General features: G+C 46.8%; 1 protein-coding gene across 5 annotated transcripts in view; it reads left to right on the top strand.

The window, feature by feature from the left end:
* Window positions 1-16,698, top strand: part of LSAMP (limbic system associated membrane protein) — a 1,399,195-nt gene that overhangs the window by 968,102 nt on the left and 414,395 nt on the right. For 3 of the 5 annotated variants that reach the window (XM_064143282.1, XM_064143280.1, XM_064143284.1), the window contains exon 1: window positions 12,098-12,862. In XM_064143282.1, the coding sequence (XP_063999352.1) occupies window positions 12,708-12,862 (155 nt within the window). In that variant the 5' untranslated portion in view covers window positions 12,098-12,707. Of the gene's footprint in view, window positions 1-12,097; window positions 12,863-16,698 lie in introns of those variants that run through there. The other 2 variants (XM_064143281.1, XM_064143283.1) reach the window with 1 other exon arrangement.

The following is a 16,698-nucleotide window of genomic DNA, read 5'->3' as shown; positions in this document are numbered from 1 at the left end:
CCACTGAAGTCAGTGACAAAGCTTCTGTTGGTCATCTCGGTGTCAGAATTTGTCCAAGAGCCAAGCTTCTGTCTATCAAGATTGTCTTTGACATCTCAGACACTGACAGACAACAGGAATGGTTAAATTCTTTGAGCTTTAGGCTTCTTCTGCCTCAGACCCTTGTCACATCAGTAGGTTGTAAGGGCTTACTTGGGCAGATAACTCTGTGCACTTGGCAGCAGTGTTTTATCCCAAGTCTGTAAAAACCTTTCCTGCCAGCTCCTTCATGCTATACATTCACCAGACAAAAAGTGGCTCTGGTTAAACCATTTATTTATATTTTCTTGTGACTGTTGTGAAAGTGTTTGTCCAACCAAAAGCTCAGAAGCAGATGCTCAGGTGGCTTTAAGTCTTCAATTTCACCAGTTCAGTCCCTCCCTGGATTCCCACTTGTATCTGGCAAACACAGGACGATGTGTTGCAGAGAGAACAGAGTGAAAAGGCCTTACAGACAGTGACTGTGACTAAAAAGTAATCAGCGATAGATAATCCCTGAGGACACTTGATGTAGCCTCACCCACGAGGTCTGGTATTCATCTTCCAATCCATGCCTCTATCAGAGACCAACTAATGAAGTGTGGAAGTGCCCTACTTGGAGCTCCATCTTATCATCAAAGGTTTTCTTTGGGCTTTTTTTGTTACCCTACTTGGTCTGATCCAACTGAAGTGATTTTTTTTTCCCATCCTCTGCCTTTGTTCAGCCAGCTGCTAGGATGCTCTGACCAACCTGCTCTTTGTCCTTCCCTGATCTCTGTAAGATGGAAGAGGCTAGCAGACTCGTTGAATTATTCAAACAATACTGGTGTGCTGTATAAATTAGGAAGGTAATGAAGTGTCGTGGAAGACCAAGAGTAGGCACCAAATTCCCAAGGGGTTCACGGGAAGCAATGCTTGTGTTCCTGTGTGAGTTGGCAGCTCTTTGTTTTGTAAAGGCCTGAGAGCTGCTGGATCTAACAGGTTGCTGGAGCCGATGAATTGTCAGTAGAGGGGATGTGCTTAGTGACACTTCAGAGTCTAAGCCTGGCTCAGTTCCCACAGAGATTTTACATCCCTCCAGAAGAACAGCTGACCTATTCTTAATCTTTTAGAAATACCCCCTAAAGCTCTGCTTTACTCCCCCAGCTCAGGCTTTGCAGTCTTGCAAGCAGTGGTTCAGAGGAAAAAAAATCTTCCCCTTGGAAAATAATGCTTCTTCTGATAAGTATTGCTTCACCTGAGCAGTTTGCAAGTATGTCCACATTCGTGTTTGTTTCACCTACCCAAGCTGATTTGAAGACAATTTGAGATAAGACTGAATCAGAAGGGTTGTGAGACAGAGTGCTGCTGCTGCTCCAAGTAGTGAAGCCCACAGGCCATACAGCTGCATCTGAGCATCACTCCAACAGCTCCATGTCCTCCTTGTGCTGGAGGCTCCAGAATGGCATACAGTACTCCAGGTGGGGTCTGACGAGAGCAGAGTAAAGGGGCAGAATCCTCTCCCTTGCCCTGCTGGCCACACTTCTCTTGCTGCAGCCCAGCACACAGCTGCTCTCTGGGCTGCACACACACTGCTGGCTTATGTTGAGCTTTTCATCAACCCAGACCCCCAGGCCCTTTTTCTCAGGGCTGCTCTCAGCCATTCACCACCCAGCCTGGATTTGTGCTTGGGATTGCACCAATGCATGTGCAGGACCTCACACTTAGCCTTGTTCAATTTCATGAGGTTGACCTGGGCCCACCTCTCCAGCCTGTCCAGATCCCTCTGGATGACATCCCTGCCCTCTAGCACGTTGACTGTGCCACACAGCTTGGTGTCATCTGCAAACTTGCCGAGGGTGCACTGATTCCTCTGTCCATGTCACTGACTAAGATGTTAAACAGCACTGGTGCCAGCACTGACCCTGAGGGACACCACCTGTCACTGGTCTCCAGGTGGACATTGTGCCCTTGATCACCACTCTCTGCTTATGATCATCCAGCCAATTCCTTATCCAGCAGTGCTTCACCCATCATTAAACCCACCAACACTGGGTAGATCTCAGCAGTAAGGGCTGCCTAAGCTGAAGCCTTTCAGGTCTGGCTGAGCATTGGTTGTGGCTTCCTGACAAAAGTGGGTAAGGTTTTGTGGTATGGGGCAGGCAGCTGGACAAGCTGATCTGAGAAGTCTCTCCCAGCTTTAAAGTCATGTATGAATACGACTGGGCCTGATAGAAATGGTGTATGAGAGCAACCTAGGAAAGGGAGAAAAGGTTGAAAATACCAGAGTGAAGACTTTAGAGAAAGGAACAGAGAAATAGTGTGGGAAAGGCAAGAAGAAAAGCTGGAACATGAGAAAGTATATGTCAAAAGAGTAGGCAAGCACTAACTCCAAATGCTGATGCAGGGATGTCCCTGACCTGTAGCCTGTTAAAATGGTATTAAGTGAGCCTGTCTGTGGAACATTTGTTATCTTGAATGTCTGGACACGTTGAAGATGTGGTTTTGTCATTTTTCAGAGCTGAATGCAGTGGAGAGATTTGAAGTGTTTTCAGAAGCTTGAATTTAGGCAGGTCATAGTTTCAAAGCAACCCTTCTCCAAACTTCTGCATGTGAGCTCACTGCGTATGAGGCTTTCTGATAGTGTCTCATCTCCTGATAGCATCACAAATCCTGAAAATCTCTCCTGCCTTGTTGAAGGCCTTAGTTCAAGTTCCATAGAAGCTGTGTTGGAGCATCTGTGTTGGACAAGAAAAAGCACATCAGAACAGGCTAGCACACGGTTCTTCACAATGAAATTCGTTCTCTGGCGATGATGAACATGTAACATGTATCCTTTCAGCAAGACTTTGGAACTCTCTTCCCAGTTATGGCTGTCAGAACAATTGTTCTCATCCATTAGCACTGTGTTGAGAACTTTATGCCAGAGCAGGTCATCGAGTATGTGACAAGACTCAGCAGAACAGGTTTGACCACCTTTTAGTTCTGTAGGACTTCGCCTGTCTGCAGCAATCCTAACATTGCTTGCAACTAGCAGGCAGTTGTTTGGGGTCCTGTTAATGAGTGTGTTAGAAACAGCTCATACCTGACAAGCTGTGTAGGTTGTCTTGCAGGATCTTTCTGTATTGTGGTGTGGGACCACCCTGCAGCCTTCAATGATTCATAGAATCAACCAGGTTGGAAGAGACCTCCAAGATCATCCAGTCCAACCTAGCACCCAGCCCTATCCAGTCAACTAGACCATGGCACTAAGTGCCTCAGCCAGGCTTTTCTTGAAGACCCCCAGGGACGGTGCCTCCACCACCTCCCTGGGCAGCCCATTCCAATGGGAAATCACTCTCTCTGTGAAGAACTTCTTCCTAATATCCAGCCTATACCTACCCCGGCACAACTTGAGACTGTGTCCCCTTGTTCTACTGCTGGTTACCTGGGAGAAGAGGCCACCCCCCACCTGGCTACAATGCCCCTTCAGGTAGTTGTAGACAGTAATAAGATCACCCCTGAGCCTCCTCTTCTCCAGGCTAAACAGGCCCAGCTCACTCAACCTCTCCTCATAGGATTCATCCTTTGAATACTATTGGATGTAGCTGGAAACTTTGACACGCCCTCAGAGACAGGGCAATTTTAAATGGTTAAACTATGCCTCTGCTCTGAAGTGCACTCAAGAGAAGATTATCTCTCTGAAGGCAGAGGGAGCCTAGGGAGATTAGCTTGTTATGCCTTTGTGAATACCTCATTAAGTGATTTACCCAAATTCATGAGGAAATTGGAAATGGATACCTCCAAAGCCCTCCTAGAACATCCTAACCTCTGGGTCATCTCTCTGCTTGTGTGTTGGAAGGCACTGTTAACTATTCAAGTCTCCTGTGAAGTCAACCCTAATTACTTGTGCTGAGGGCTGTAAATATTCGCCAATATTGGAAAGACAGTTTTGGGGGCAGGGCAGGTCTAATCAGGGAGAACTATTACCTTCTGAAGGAAAATTAATTAAAGACCTGTGAGGTTGAACTCTGATTCCACCACAGTCACAGGGTGTTACCTGACATTGGTGAGGCAATGTTTTCACTCCCAAATATAAGAAGAAAAGAGATGTTGAAGTTGTCCTCACTGAGAGGCCAGGGCTGCTGGTCTAGACTCACATGCTTGCCTCCCATTGCCACATGTGGGAAACACAGGTCAATGTAATACCATGTCCCCATGAGACATATCAGAAGTGCCATGAGCTCTTTCCCTACTCCCAGTGCAGTGAGCTGGCCTTCCCTGGGAGAACAGGTCACAGTTTCCCACTGGGGCTGCTGACTCAGCTGGGAGATGGCAGGCAGCTTGACTACCTCCCACGCAGCAACAGTTGATGAGCAGCGTGGCCTCCCGTGGATTGCAAGTGATTTGGCACCCTCTGACAAACAGTAGCTGCAGAGCCCAATTCTGAGGTGTTGGTAAGGAAGCCACAGACGATATGTGATCTTTCAGGGAAAAGGCAGCAGCATGCTCTCCATACTACTGGTTGCTTTTATGCTTCTTGCACCTCTAAGGCCAGAAGCGCAACTCTTGTTTTAACCAAACAAGAAACACTCTCCGGTTTATGCTCCTTTCAAGTAGGCAGGACCTTTTGCCAATGACTTTGCAGTTCTACTAGCACTTGCTGTGGGAGCAACTAGTAATTAAAGCCACAAGCCAGTTGCAGTGATAATACTTTAATTCCACATAGTCATATCCTGCTAGGGGAAAAAACTAGGAAAAGGATGCATCTTCAGGCTGCTATTTTCCTTCTGCTCAAGCTTCAGATTTGGTCTTTAAAAAAAGGTGAAACTTTCTGAAAAGTCTGAGCACAAAATCTATTGAGTTGAGCAGGGTTTCCTTTTCTAGAGGTGATAACACAATTTTCTATACATGCAGGACACAAGTCGATGAATTTCCAAACTCAAAGCATTGTGTTTAGCTGGTGGAAATCAGCATAGCCCTTTTGGCAGTGGTGGTAATATGTCAGATTACAGCAGCTCAGAACCAGGTGATCACCAAGTGATCAGTTGTGACATAATGGCAAGCCTACAAACTGATGAAAATGAGATGCTGCTCTTCTACAGGAGGAAGTTTGTTATAGAGTCACAGAGTCCCTTTGGTGGGGGTAGGTCGTTTCTGCCAGGCAACCAGCAACAAAACAAGGGGATACAGTCTCTTAGTTGTGCCAGGGGAGGTCTAGGCTGGATGTTAGGAGGAAGTTGTTGGCAGAGAGAGTGATTGCCATTGGAATGGGCTGCCCAGGGAGGTGGTGGAGTCACGATCCCTGCAGGTGTTGAAGAAAAGCCTGTCTGAGGCACTTAGTGCCATGGTCTACTTGATTGGCCAGGGCTGGATGCTAGGTTGGACTGGATGATCTTGGAGGTCTCTTCTGACCTGGCTAATTCTATGATCAAGTCAAATAATTGCCCTAACACCACCATACCCTCTAAAACATGTCCTATAGTCCCATATCTACACATTTTTTAACAGCTCCAGTAATAGTGACTCCACCATCTCCCTGAGCAGCCTCTTCCAATGCCTGACCATTTTTTTCCTAATCCAGCTTTAACCTCCCCTGGAACAACTTGAAGCTGTTTCCTGTCATTCTTGTATGCTGTAACAGAACCCAACGACCACACTTAAACATGTTGTGCGCACATGTTAGAACCCACAGTTATGGCCTATCAGAATGCTCCTGACACAGTAAAACATTCTACCTAATAAGAATCATAGAATCAACCAGGTTGGAAAGGACCTCCAAGATCATCCAGTCCAACCTACCACCCAGCCCTGGCCAGTCAACTATACAATGGTACCAATCGCCTCATCCAGGCTTTTCTTCAACATCTCCAGGGATGGTGACTCCACCACCTCCCTGGGCAGCCCATTCCAATGCCAATCACTCTCTCTGCCAACAACTTCCTCCTAACATCCAGCCTAGACCTACCCTGGCACAACCTGAGACTGTGTCTCCTTGTTTTCTTGCTGGTTGCCTGGCAGAAGAGACCAACTCCCACCTGGCTACAGCCTCCCTTCATGTAGTTGTAGAGAGCAATGAGATCTGTCCTGAGTCTCCTCTTCTCCATGCTAAACACCCCCAGCTCCCTCATCCTCTCCTCATAAAGTTCATACTTCAGAGGAAGCTTGGCCTTGTTCTATTACATACTTGGATATGAGTCTCAGGCCTAACCTGGTTCTGATTTTCAGCTTCAAGAGCCAGGTTAGTTTACAGACTTGCAAAATATTAATAAGTAACCCAAACATGTCTCTCTTAACATAAAGCACATGCTGGAATGATTACTTTTAGTACTGGAAACTTCAGACATATTTTTCTCAAGCTGTAGAAGTTTTCCCTACAACATGTCCCCTAGAAGTGCCTTGGGGATATGAATACATGGCATTGATGTTCCAGTCAACACAGGACCAAGTTTGATGGAAGGCATACTGTCCTTGGCTGACTTTCTTCTTTTCAGTTGTCTCATGTAAATTATTTCTCCAGTCTTTCCATCAAACTGGCATAGTATAGATGGAAACCACTTTATCAGGCATAGGCAGAAGAAGGCAGAGTACGGCTTATGAGAACTCTTTTTGTGGAGTCTGAGGACATGGTGTTCCATGAACCAAAGGAGAGTGAAATGTAGTTGCTTAATAATCATAGTGGGAAGCTGCCTTTACACAGCAGGGTAGTAATGTGGACACTTAGCAGCTGCCAGTACAGGAAAGAAGAAAGGAAGGAGAGATCATTATTCCTCTCCCTAAACTTTCTTCCCATGTGCTACCATGGGAAACCCTTTTGGCTGTTCCCTGTTCCTCTCCATAATTCCTTTGCCAGTTCAACTAAACTGCATTTTCTCTGCATGGCTGAGAGGCTGTGAGAAGGTTCTGTTGCTGAGTGCAGCAGTGTAGAATCATAGAATCAACCAGGTTGGAAGAGACCTCCAAGATCATCCAGTCCAACCTAGCACCCAGCCCTGGCCAATCAACTAGACCATGGCACTAAGTGCCTCATCCAGGCTTTTCTTGAAGACCCCCAGAGACAGTGCCTCCACCACCTCCCTGGGCAGCCCATTCCAATGCCAATCACTCTCTCTGTGAAGAACTTCTTCCTAATATCCAGCCTATACCTACCCTGGCACAACTTGAGACTGTGTCCCCTTGTTCTACTGCTGATTGCCTGGGAGAAGAGGCCACCCTCCATCTGGCTACAATGTCCCTTCAGGTAGTTGTAGACAGTAATAAGATCACCCCTGAGCCTCCTCTTCTCCAGGCTAAACAGGCCCAGCTCCCTCAACCTCTCCTTATAGGGTTTGTGCTCCAGGCCCCTCACCAGCTTTGTTGCCCTTCTCTGGACATGCTCCAGCACCTCAACATCTTTCTTGAATTGAGGAGCCCAGAACTGGACACAGGACTCAAGGTGTGGTCTGACCAGTGCTGAGTACAGGGGAAGAATAACCTCCCTTGTCCTACTGGCCACACTGTTCCTGATCCAGGCCAGGATGCCATTGGCTCTCTTGGCCACCTGGGCACACTGCTGGCTCATCTTCAGCTTACTATCTATCAGTACCCCCAGGTACCTTTCCTCCTGGCTGCTCTCCAGCCACTCAGTCCCCAGCCTGTAGTGCTGCTTGGGATTGTTGTGGCCAAAGTGCAGAATTCTGCACTTGGCCTTGTTAAATCTCATCCCATTGGCCTCTGCCCAGCCATCCAGCCTGTCCAGGTCCCTCTGAAGGGCTCTCCTACCTTCCAACAGATCAACACCTGCTCCTAGCTTGGTGTCATCTGCAAACTTACTGATGCTGGACTCAATCCCCTCGTCCAGGTCATCAATAAAGATGTATCTTGACTCAACACAATATAGCTCACAATCCATCATACGTTTTCACTCATCATTGTGCAGATACTTTGAATGAAGTCCCTAGATGCTTGTACTCTTCTGGCAGAGCAGTTATGCAGTCCCTTTAAAATAATTGTGCTGGTCATAATTGGTCCTGAAGACTTGTGTGAGGAGTTTTCTTTTCCTGTTTTTCAGAAATGGCCTTTAGCTGATTCCAGCAATTTCCCCTGATCCTCAAATAGGAACAAACCACCAGTCTTGGTGTGGTTGGTAGTGAATGAAAGTAAAGTTGCCATTTTATGTCTGTGGTATGAGCTGGTGAGCCTCATTTCAGCTCCTAGAGGGCAGCCATCCACACCATACAGATGGCTATTGACGTTGCATGAAGTTTTCATGCACTGGCCTTCAATTTAGTCCCCTACAATGCAGAAAAAAACCCATTCTTATTATTAACCAGAGTCCATGTTTTTAGTGTTTGTTGGCTCTTCATGAAAAAGAGGTGGCATTTCAGGGTTTCACCATGTCAGCCCCTGAGTATCTGTAAAACTGAGCTGTCAAACAGGTAGGCAGTGGTGACCCAAGTATCAGTTCCAGGGCATCTCAGCAGAGCCTGCCTATTCAGGGCCAGCTCGGAGACTCTCTCCTTTGACTTTCTCGGGTGTACAGACTGTGATGCCTTCAGCATGTTTCCCTCAAAGACAGAGAGAGTAGGGCTAGTTAGGCTATGCCTGCTTGTGCTGCTGCTTTCCTTGCAGCTTGCCCATAGAGACATCCCACACTCATAGCATGGAAACACAGACACCTTCTGAAACCTGTCATCCCAGCAATCCTGACATGTCTTTGTGTGTGACATCCTGACATGTGTGTGCCACACAGCCTGTGCTTGTCAAAGTGTGTGGCTCTAGGCCAGGCTCCCTTTGAACAGGGACTAGCTGTTTTCCATTGGAGAAGGAGAGTGATGTGGTACCCACAGGGCTGGATTCAGGCTGCTCCATCCATTCCTGAACTGCAGAGTGACTAAATTTTGTCAGTCAGGCTGGCAATGCCAGTCTTGTATCTGTTGGGAGTCTTGGCAAGTGGCATTAAAAGATGGCAGTATGCATTTGTGATGTCCATGCTCTGTTTACCTTATTTTTCCCTGTAGTGTTCAAAGGTAGGAAAGTTAGAAGGCAGACCTGCTGTTTCATTATCAGCTTCCAGCAGGGGGAGAAGAATCCAGAGAGTTATTTCTTCTGGGAACACGTACAAAAATAACATTATTTTACTCATGAGGTCCTCTCCTAGGATTTGTGTGAATGTTGCTTGTTTGACCTTTTATACCCAGGTAACTCCTTCCTTTTGCTTCTGTATGCTTCTCTTAAAAGCAAGTAAGGACTATCAGCTTTAGGATATGCTTTTTATTTTCCCTAAGGTTTACAAGACTCTTAAGGGAATTTCTTCCTTGTCTCTGTTTATTATTATTAAATATTTATGTTATGGTGATTCTAATGAAGACTGTATAAATGTGGTACTTCCCAGTGCCTCCCAATCCACTGTGACACATCCCATTTTGGAGAGGCATGGCTACCTGCGTTCCCACCTCGAGTCAGGATGTTACAGGAGTCTAAAGACAGGATTCCTCCCTTCTCCCTGCCTCAGACCCTTTTTGTCGTTCTCTGTATAAAGCATATTGGTGCCACTTTCCATGAACTATATTTAACTAAGCATTAAATTTAGATTTAACTGGATAGTTATTGCCTCCTAAGTAAATACTCTGAGATAAGGAAATATTTAGTGAGCTCTAGCAGTTGGGTGGCAGATGCTTCTTGCATTGCATAATAGTTAATCTTCGACAAATATGTTTTCCTTACTCCACTGGCATTTAATTATCATACAATATCTGTTATTAAGTGTAGATGAAATATGTGGAAGACCCTCATAAAAAAAGATCAGTACAACACCCTGACTTGCACGAGGGGTGTGCTCCTGTCATTGGTGATTTTTACATGGGACCAGGTCTTTCCTATGTATCTGAACTCTGTCACAAGAGTGCAGAGACTTCCTCTTGGTGATGCTCAGCGTCTGGGATGCCAGCAGCCTGAAGGCGTTTCTCTGTCCATTATGCTGTCCACTGCCCTAGAGCAGTGGCTAGCAGCAGCGTGGTGGTCTTCAGAGCAGTACTCTTGTCAAGTGAAATCTTGCTCTGCAGTAGCTTGGGAAAATCCAGTGTATGGATTAACCCCTTAGCTCCTTCTCCATGCTCCCCTTGTGGTGCCATCTGAGCCAAGACTCCTGCAGAGGAAATGTTTGCATCAGTTCATCCTCTCACTTGAATACAAAGCAGTCATCTCTTTTGCTGGTGTAGCAGTAGTGTCGTGACCTTAGCCCTTAATTTGTGAGCCTTTAACACATGTAGGGATTGTTTAAGTACTCACAGACAGCATGGCCTTTCCACAGGAAGGCTGTAGGGGCCAGTTTCTAGGAGTTCAGAAAGCAACTGGATGCATTCCTGGAAGATGAAAATCAATCGAGGGCCTTTAACTACAAAGGCACTGCCACTGGCTGGAGACATGCCTTAGCCACAGATCACCCGAAATTAGAGAAGTGCCCTGGGGCAGTTCCACTGCTGGTGTACTTCCCTAGGCATTGGCTTTAGGCTGAGCTGGGTGATCGGACACAGACTGAGAGAAGCCTTTGATTACATCACATGTGGCCATTTGTACAGCACAGACCCATTCCTTATACCTCTTCAGTTTAGGGTACACCCCATAAGGCCCCAGGAGCACACGAGAGGAAATGGCCTCATGTTGCACCAGGGGAGGTTTAAACTGAGTGTTAGAAGCAACTTCTGCACTGAAACTGTTCTCCAACACTGGAATAGGCTCCCCAGGGAGGTGGTTGAATCAGCCTCGAAAGATGCAGAGATGTGGTGGTGAGGGAGATGGTTTAGCACTAGACTTGACAGGGCTAGATAATGATTGGACTTGATCTTAAAGGGTTTTTTTTCAACCAAAACGATTCTATGATTCTGTGATGCAGGCAGCCTGCAAGACCTGTTTTTTCTCTTGCTGCACGTTCACATGGCCGTGCTGTGATAACACAGGGCAGCAGTTCACAGAACCTCTATTTGTCTCTGGACCCTCCTCAAACCACTTTGTCCTTCTCTGCTCCCAACCACACCGTGGTTTGGTCACAGAAGGGTTACACTAGCGAAGCATCTGTAGGAATAGGAGAGCAAGCTGGGAGAATGGCAGGCAGGCATCAGCAGTAAAACATACGTCTGATTGCTCTCCATTAATTTAATTTCCCTTCCCTTGCGATGGGTGGGGGGCGCTGGTGTGGGAGCTGTGGGAGTGTTCCCGGGTGGGCTCAGGGGGCTCAGCTGCGGACGCTGGCAGGCGGGGAGGACAGGCCGGGTATTCACACTGCGGGCAGCTCAATACCAGCATTGTCTGCGGTCCATCCCTCACAGGCTGGGAAAGGAGGTGGGGGGCGGGAAGGGCTTGAGTGGAGAGAGGTGGGAGGGAGGCGGAGGGAGGGATGTACAACTGTTTATCTGGCGAGGGGAAAGTCGGGGTGGGGGGGGATGGGGTAAGCGAGGTTTGAGGCTGCGGAGGCAGTTGCCAAGGATGCTGCTCTGTAAATCAGCTCGCCTGTGGCTTCAGGCCGCAAAGCCAAGTTGTTTGCACTTTTGGCCACAGCTTCTTTGCCTCTCTCCCCCTCTCCTTCCCTCAGCATTTTCTGTTGTGAATATTGACTGCATCTTTCTCCATCCTCTCTGCCCCGCTCCCGGTGCTTCCCCTCCCGCTCCTGCCTTCTCCTCTGCTTCCCGGTGTGTGCTTTCACTTCCCCTTTTGCATCCCTTTTCTCCTTCTTTCTCCAGCTCCCTCTCCTATGCCTTTGGCTCTCTGTCTCCCCCTCCTCCCCTTTGCAGCCCACTCTCTCGGGTCTCCCCTATTCTGCCCTCCAGCCCTTTCACATGCCCTCTTCTCCCTGCTGCAGAGCTCCACTCCTCCCCTTCCCACCCGCGGTCCGGTTTCCCGAGGCCAAGCGCGGCTGCCCGGCCAGGACAGGGCTGGGGGCTGGGGGCTGCGGGACGAGCTGTGCCCGTGGCAGAACACGCCGGCCGCAGCTCCCCGCCCGCGCTGCCCGCCGCCGTGGTGCCGAGCTGCCGTCTCACGAGTGAGGCTCGCTCCTCTCTCTCTCGCTTGCTCGCTCTTTCCCTCCTCCCTCCCTCTCTCCCTCCCTCTCTCCCTCCCTCCTTCTCTCGCTCCGCCTGGGAAAGTGGGTTAGGAAGGGAGCTCGGGGCTGGGAGGCTGCACAGCCGCGCACTGGAGCAGGACCATCCATCCACTCTCGCTGCCCGGCGGCACAGGGCTCCTCTTGTTCCTTTTCCGTTTGGGTTTTTTTTTCCTTCATACCTGCCCATCACTGCAAAAGGGTCGACCGAATTACTGTTTTTCAAGTGTTTTGCTACCTGACTTTGTCCTCTTGAGCTTTGTTGTTTGGTTTTCTTTCTCTTTTTTTTCTTTTTTTTTTTTTTAACTGTGGGTTGTTTTTAGTTGTTTTTTTTTATTATTTGTGTGTTTTGGTTTGGTTTTTTAATTGAAGGCTGTGCTAAGACTTCTTTACCAACAAAAAAAAAAAAAAAAAAAAAAAAGAGAGAGAGAGACAAGGGGGGAACAGAAGCCAGCAAGAGACTGAAAAGAGCAAAGATCAAGAAAAAAGTGGCAGCTAAGGACTGTGAAATCACCTCCCCTTTCTGGGGCCGTCAATCAGAGAGAGAGTTGTACATTATTTTTATTGTGGGTCTTTTATTTTCTGCGTCTCTCTATCCACATCCACACGCAAAGAGAGAAGAGAGAAGTGCACAGAGTGAAACTCGACAAGACCAGCCATGGTAGCAAGGGCTCAGCCTGATCGGAAACAATTACCGCTGCTCCTACTGAGATTGCTTTGCCTTCTCCCTACAGGGCTGCCAGTCCGCAGCGTGGATTTTACCCGAGGTACCGATAACATCACCGTGAGACAAGGGGACACAGCCATCCTCAGGTAGGGCTTTTTGCCAACTTTCTCGTTTCGGTGCTTCTACCTATACATTTCTAGGCACACGGTCCATGTACATCTGCTGTGATATGGGTTCGTGTGTATCTGTCGCTGTGAGAGCGTGCGTTATTTTACCTCTCAAACTGCAGCAGCAGCTGCTACAAACAAGCTCTGTCTGTTTGTGCTTTAACAGAAAGGAAAAATATCACAAAGCTTCTTGCTGCCAGCCTCCTCGGTGTAGTGCTCTGGATCAAAAGGATTTTGGTGGGGAAAGATCTGTTTGTGTTAGCTGGTTCTCATAAACGTACATTTTCCACCAGCCCTGCAGTATCAATAGAGAAATCGGAAAGGGCTGCAGCTGTGCTCGCCAGATGTTCCATTGATCTTCCAGTAGTTCCTTTTTGTACCTATGCAAAAACTTTATCCCTGATGCTGTCAGAACTCTCAGACAAGTTCTTTTGGGAAACTCTGGCTTTTAACGTTATTTATTTATTTTTATGCCCTGCAAAGAGAGGAGATGGAGGCAATAGTAGAAAAAGCTGAAGAAAAAGAAATGGTGTAGGGCTCTGATCTTGATGAAGCTTGTGTCTCAGACACTGTGTTGATTTCTTCACTGGGCTTAGTAAATGAGTGTATGCTGTGCCTGTGTGTCCAAGTGCTTTCCTTTGCACACACACTGGCAACACTATAGTTCTGTATTCGTAGCACAGGTTTTGTAAAGGTAGTTTTGGAGCTACTTGGGCTTTCAGTTGTTAGGATTGTCCCAATTAGCTGAAATTCAGTCACCTTTCTCCTGTGGCTTTCTTTCTCAAATTCTGCCTTGCTCAGTAACTTTGCTACTGAAGGAAAATTCTGCACATGTGGGTATGTTCACATACTGTGCATTGTGCCTATAAAATTACTGGTCATAATTTAAAATAAGTCTGTCATCTGTATGAGGAGCTGAGAGTGCACAAACCCTGAAGCATCAAGGGAGCAATCCCCTAGCAAAGCTAGCAGCAGCAGCAGCAAAGTTTTCTTTCTCTTTCTCTGAAATAAATCCTGCTAGATGTCACCAAATGGTCTACTACATGATCCCCTGTGTCCTGCATCCCTACCATTTAATGATAGAGAGGTATATGAACTAGCAAGATGGGATCAAGGAAGGAGGATGCTGCAAAGGGGGTGTGTGTGTGCGTGTATGCATATCGCTTCTCTCAGCTCCCGTGTGCTGGGTTGTTTTGATCCTGGAATATCCGTTCAGCAGCTTCCATTCCCCAGCTCTCCAGACTTGTTAACTTGCATGTAAGATTTATCCACATGGAGTAATAGGATTTACAGAGTAATTCAACAGCCTTGCATATGCAGTGGAAGGGGTTTAGATGCAACATGGTAAACACCTAACAAGGGGTGTTGCCTCTGACTCCCAGCTTCTCTCCCTTCCACTTACTAGCAATTCATATATCCCATTAACCCTTTTCCAGCAGGACTCCCAGCTGACTAATCCCATTTTTACAGGCAAATCACTTCCATCAATCATTTATTTTGAAGGGGCTGCTCAGGCAGATGTTTGCCAGCATATGTTTGGTACATACAGCAGCAGACAAGTCATTAAGCTCACTTGCCCAGCCAGGGGTCACTGGATTTGTATTTCTCATTTAACCTTGGATCTTTTGAGTTTATCTAAACACTGTGTGCTGAAGCTGCATTTGCAGCATAGAGGGCTGAGCTGATGGTGGAGATGGTGTTTGTATGAGCTGCGTGTAAAGCATTCAGCAGGAAGCTCCATGGGGCTGCATGGGAGAGTGGTTTTGGTGTTCGTGCGTGGTGTGTGTGGCTTGCCAGGGTTATGGCAGGCACTAAAATAAAACACCTGAGTGAGGTGATCCAGATGTGTCAGCCAGATGTATGCCAAGTGACACAGTCTGCAGGAGCAGCACACCATCCAGCCGTGTAACTACTTGCCCCAAGCAATACAGTGAGCAAGCTGAGTTCCTGTCAGAAGTGACTGTGGCCAGTGCACACACAAGCTTTACTCTCTCTCAACTGTTTCCTAAGACATATAAGTCATTTCAGTCGATTTGGCTATTTATATGCTTTTTCACAATTCCTTGGAAAGGATGGTGATCTCTCTTTCTCTGGGACCATTCCCGGATTCCTGGCATGTTTCAGTTCCTCCCTCAGAGGAGCAGCAAAAGCCAGGCTGTTCTGGGAGACAGGACTGCCACCTGAGGCTGAAAGGGGTGAGATTTCCCTCTATCCCATACACTTTAGGTTTTTAAGGATGACATTTCATTACCTCAGTCTTAAAGCAAAGGATGGTTTGTTATCTTCTCCCTCACTGTTTTCCCTGCCTCTCCAAAATATAACTCACTTTAAAACAGCCTTGTGTTTGAAAAACTCCCAGCATCTCGCTCTCCCTGCCTATAGATCTAGTAGTGATGATGCAAGGGAAGGAGCTAGATGAGGAAAAAAAAAACTTAGATGATCTATGCTAACTGTGCTCAGAGCAGACCTTCTCCTCCACAGAGAGATAGGGAAGAGATCTCTATAGAGAGATGAGAGGTCATATCACCTATCTGTGCTGTGCATCTGTTTCAGAGGGAGGAGAGAGCATGCAGTGGCTGTTTACTAGTGCCCAGTGGCCATGTCCTGTAGTTTGAAGGGAAATAAAAATGTAAGAGGGAAAAAAAAATATATGGAATTGGAGAGGGAAAAAATCAACATATATAGTGTTAACATGAGTAAAAACATTTTGTTCATGTAAATTGTGGTGCACATCTTTCAGCAAAGCATGGAGGAAAAGGTATGCAGAATGATTCTTCTTCTTCAAGGCCTTATACATTTGTATATAGTGTTACACTTGTAGGTGGAAGAATGGGTGGGTGGATTGATCTATGAAGTGGAGAAAAATAGTTTATTATAAGCCTTAATGTTCCTAAAGGAAGCCACTCCTCTGGAGCTTCATCTACAGCTTGTTAACTTGGCATAGAATTACTCCAAGAAGTTTGGGTATGACTTTTAAAAGCTGTGGTGTTTAAAATATTCCCTTGCTATATGGACTATTAAAAAAATGCCCCTATACTTGCTCATCTCTTAAATGACCTGGCAGCAGATTTGATTAATTTGTTGGCCTTGCTCAAGGTTGATGACTTTTAGCAAATATTTGGCATGAGGAAGTTAGGGAATTGCAGAGAGAGGCAGAGAGTGTAAAACCAGCTCATGATAGACTATCCATAGAGAGAAGGGTGATGATCCCTTCCTTAGACCCAGGCTGAAAGGAGAGGATGTGTCTGAGAGCTGCAACAGGTGAGACTGGCTGAGCAAGCTTCTGGTGTTTGGCCAGCTACAATCAAGAACAGTAAGCAGGGTATTTCAAAGGTGACACTGCGTATAAGAGAGCCTGTCAGCCTTATTAAGGTTTCATTCTTTTAACTTTGTCTTCAGCAAGGGAAGAAGGACATGGAACTTTCTTCTGAGTGTTGAGAGGAAACTGTGTGCTACGATTCCTGCCAATGTTTTGCTTGCAAGATCACAGTCGTGAGGTTGTCTGGTGTTGCATGCAACTTCCCTGCTTGATGTTAGGAAAAAGAATCTCCACATTTTGAACACACATAATATTCCTCCCATCTAATTAAAACAAGAAAAGAAAACCAGGTCCCAACTCCAGATCTTCTTTCTGTTCACCTGTATCCAGCATCCCTCCCTTTCTGGATGTGTTTAGTGAGCAAAGACAGGGCCCCAGTGCTTTGTTAAACATTTCCAACCTAGGGAATGAGAAATACAAGGACATTGGCTAAGCCAGGACACCAAGTAGCAAAGGGAAGTTATTGCAAACTGAGAGGGAAGGGAGCTGTACCTCT

This window comes from Pogoniulus pusillus, chromosome 5, assembly GCF_015220805.1.
Source record: "Pogoniulus pusillus isolate bPogPus1 chromosome 5, bPogPus1.pri, whole genome shotgun sequence".
Lineage (NCBI taxonomy): Eukaryota > Metazoa > Chordata > Aves > Piciformes > Lybiidae > Pogoniulus > Pogoniulus pusillus.
The sequence above is the reverse complement of the archived record's forward strand: the minus strand, read 5'-3'. Positions and strand labels throughout refer to the sequence as shown.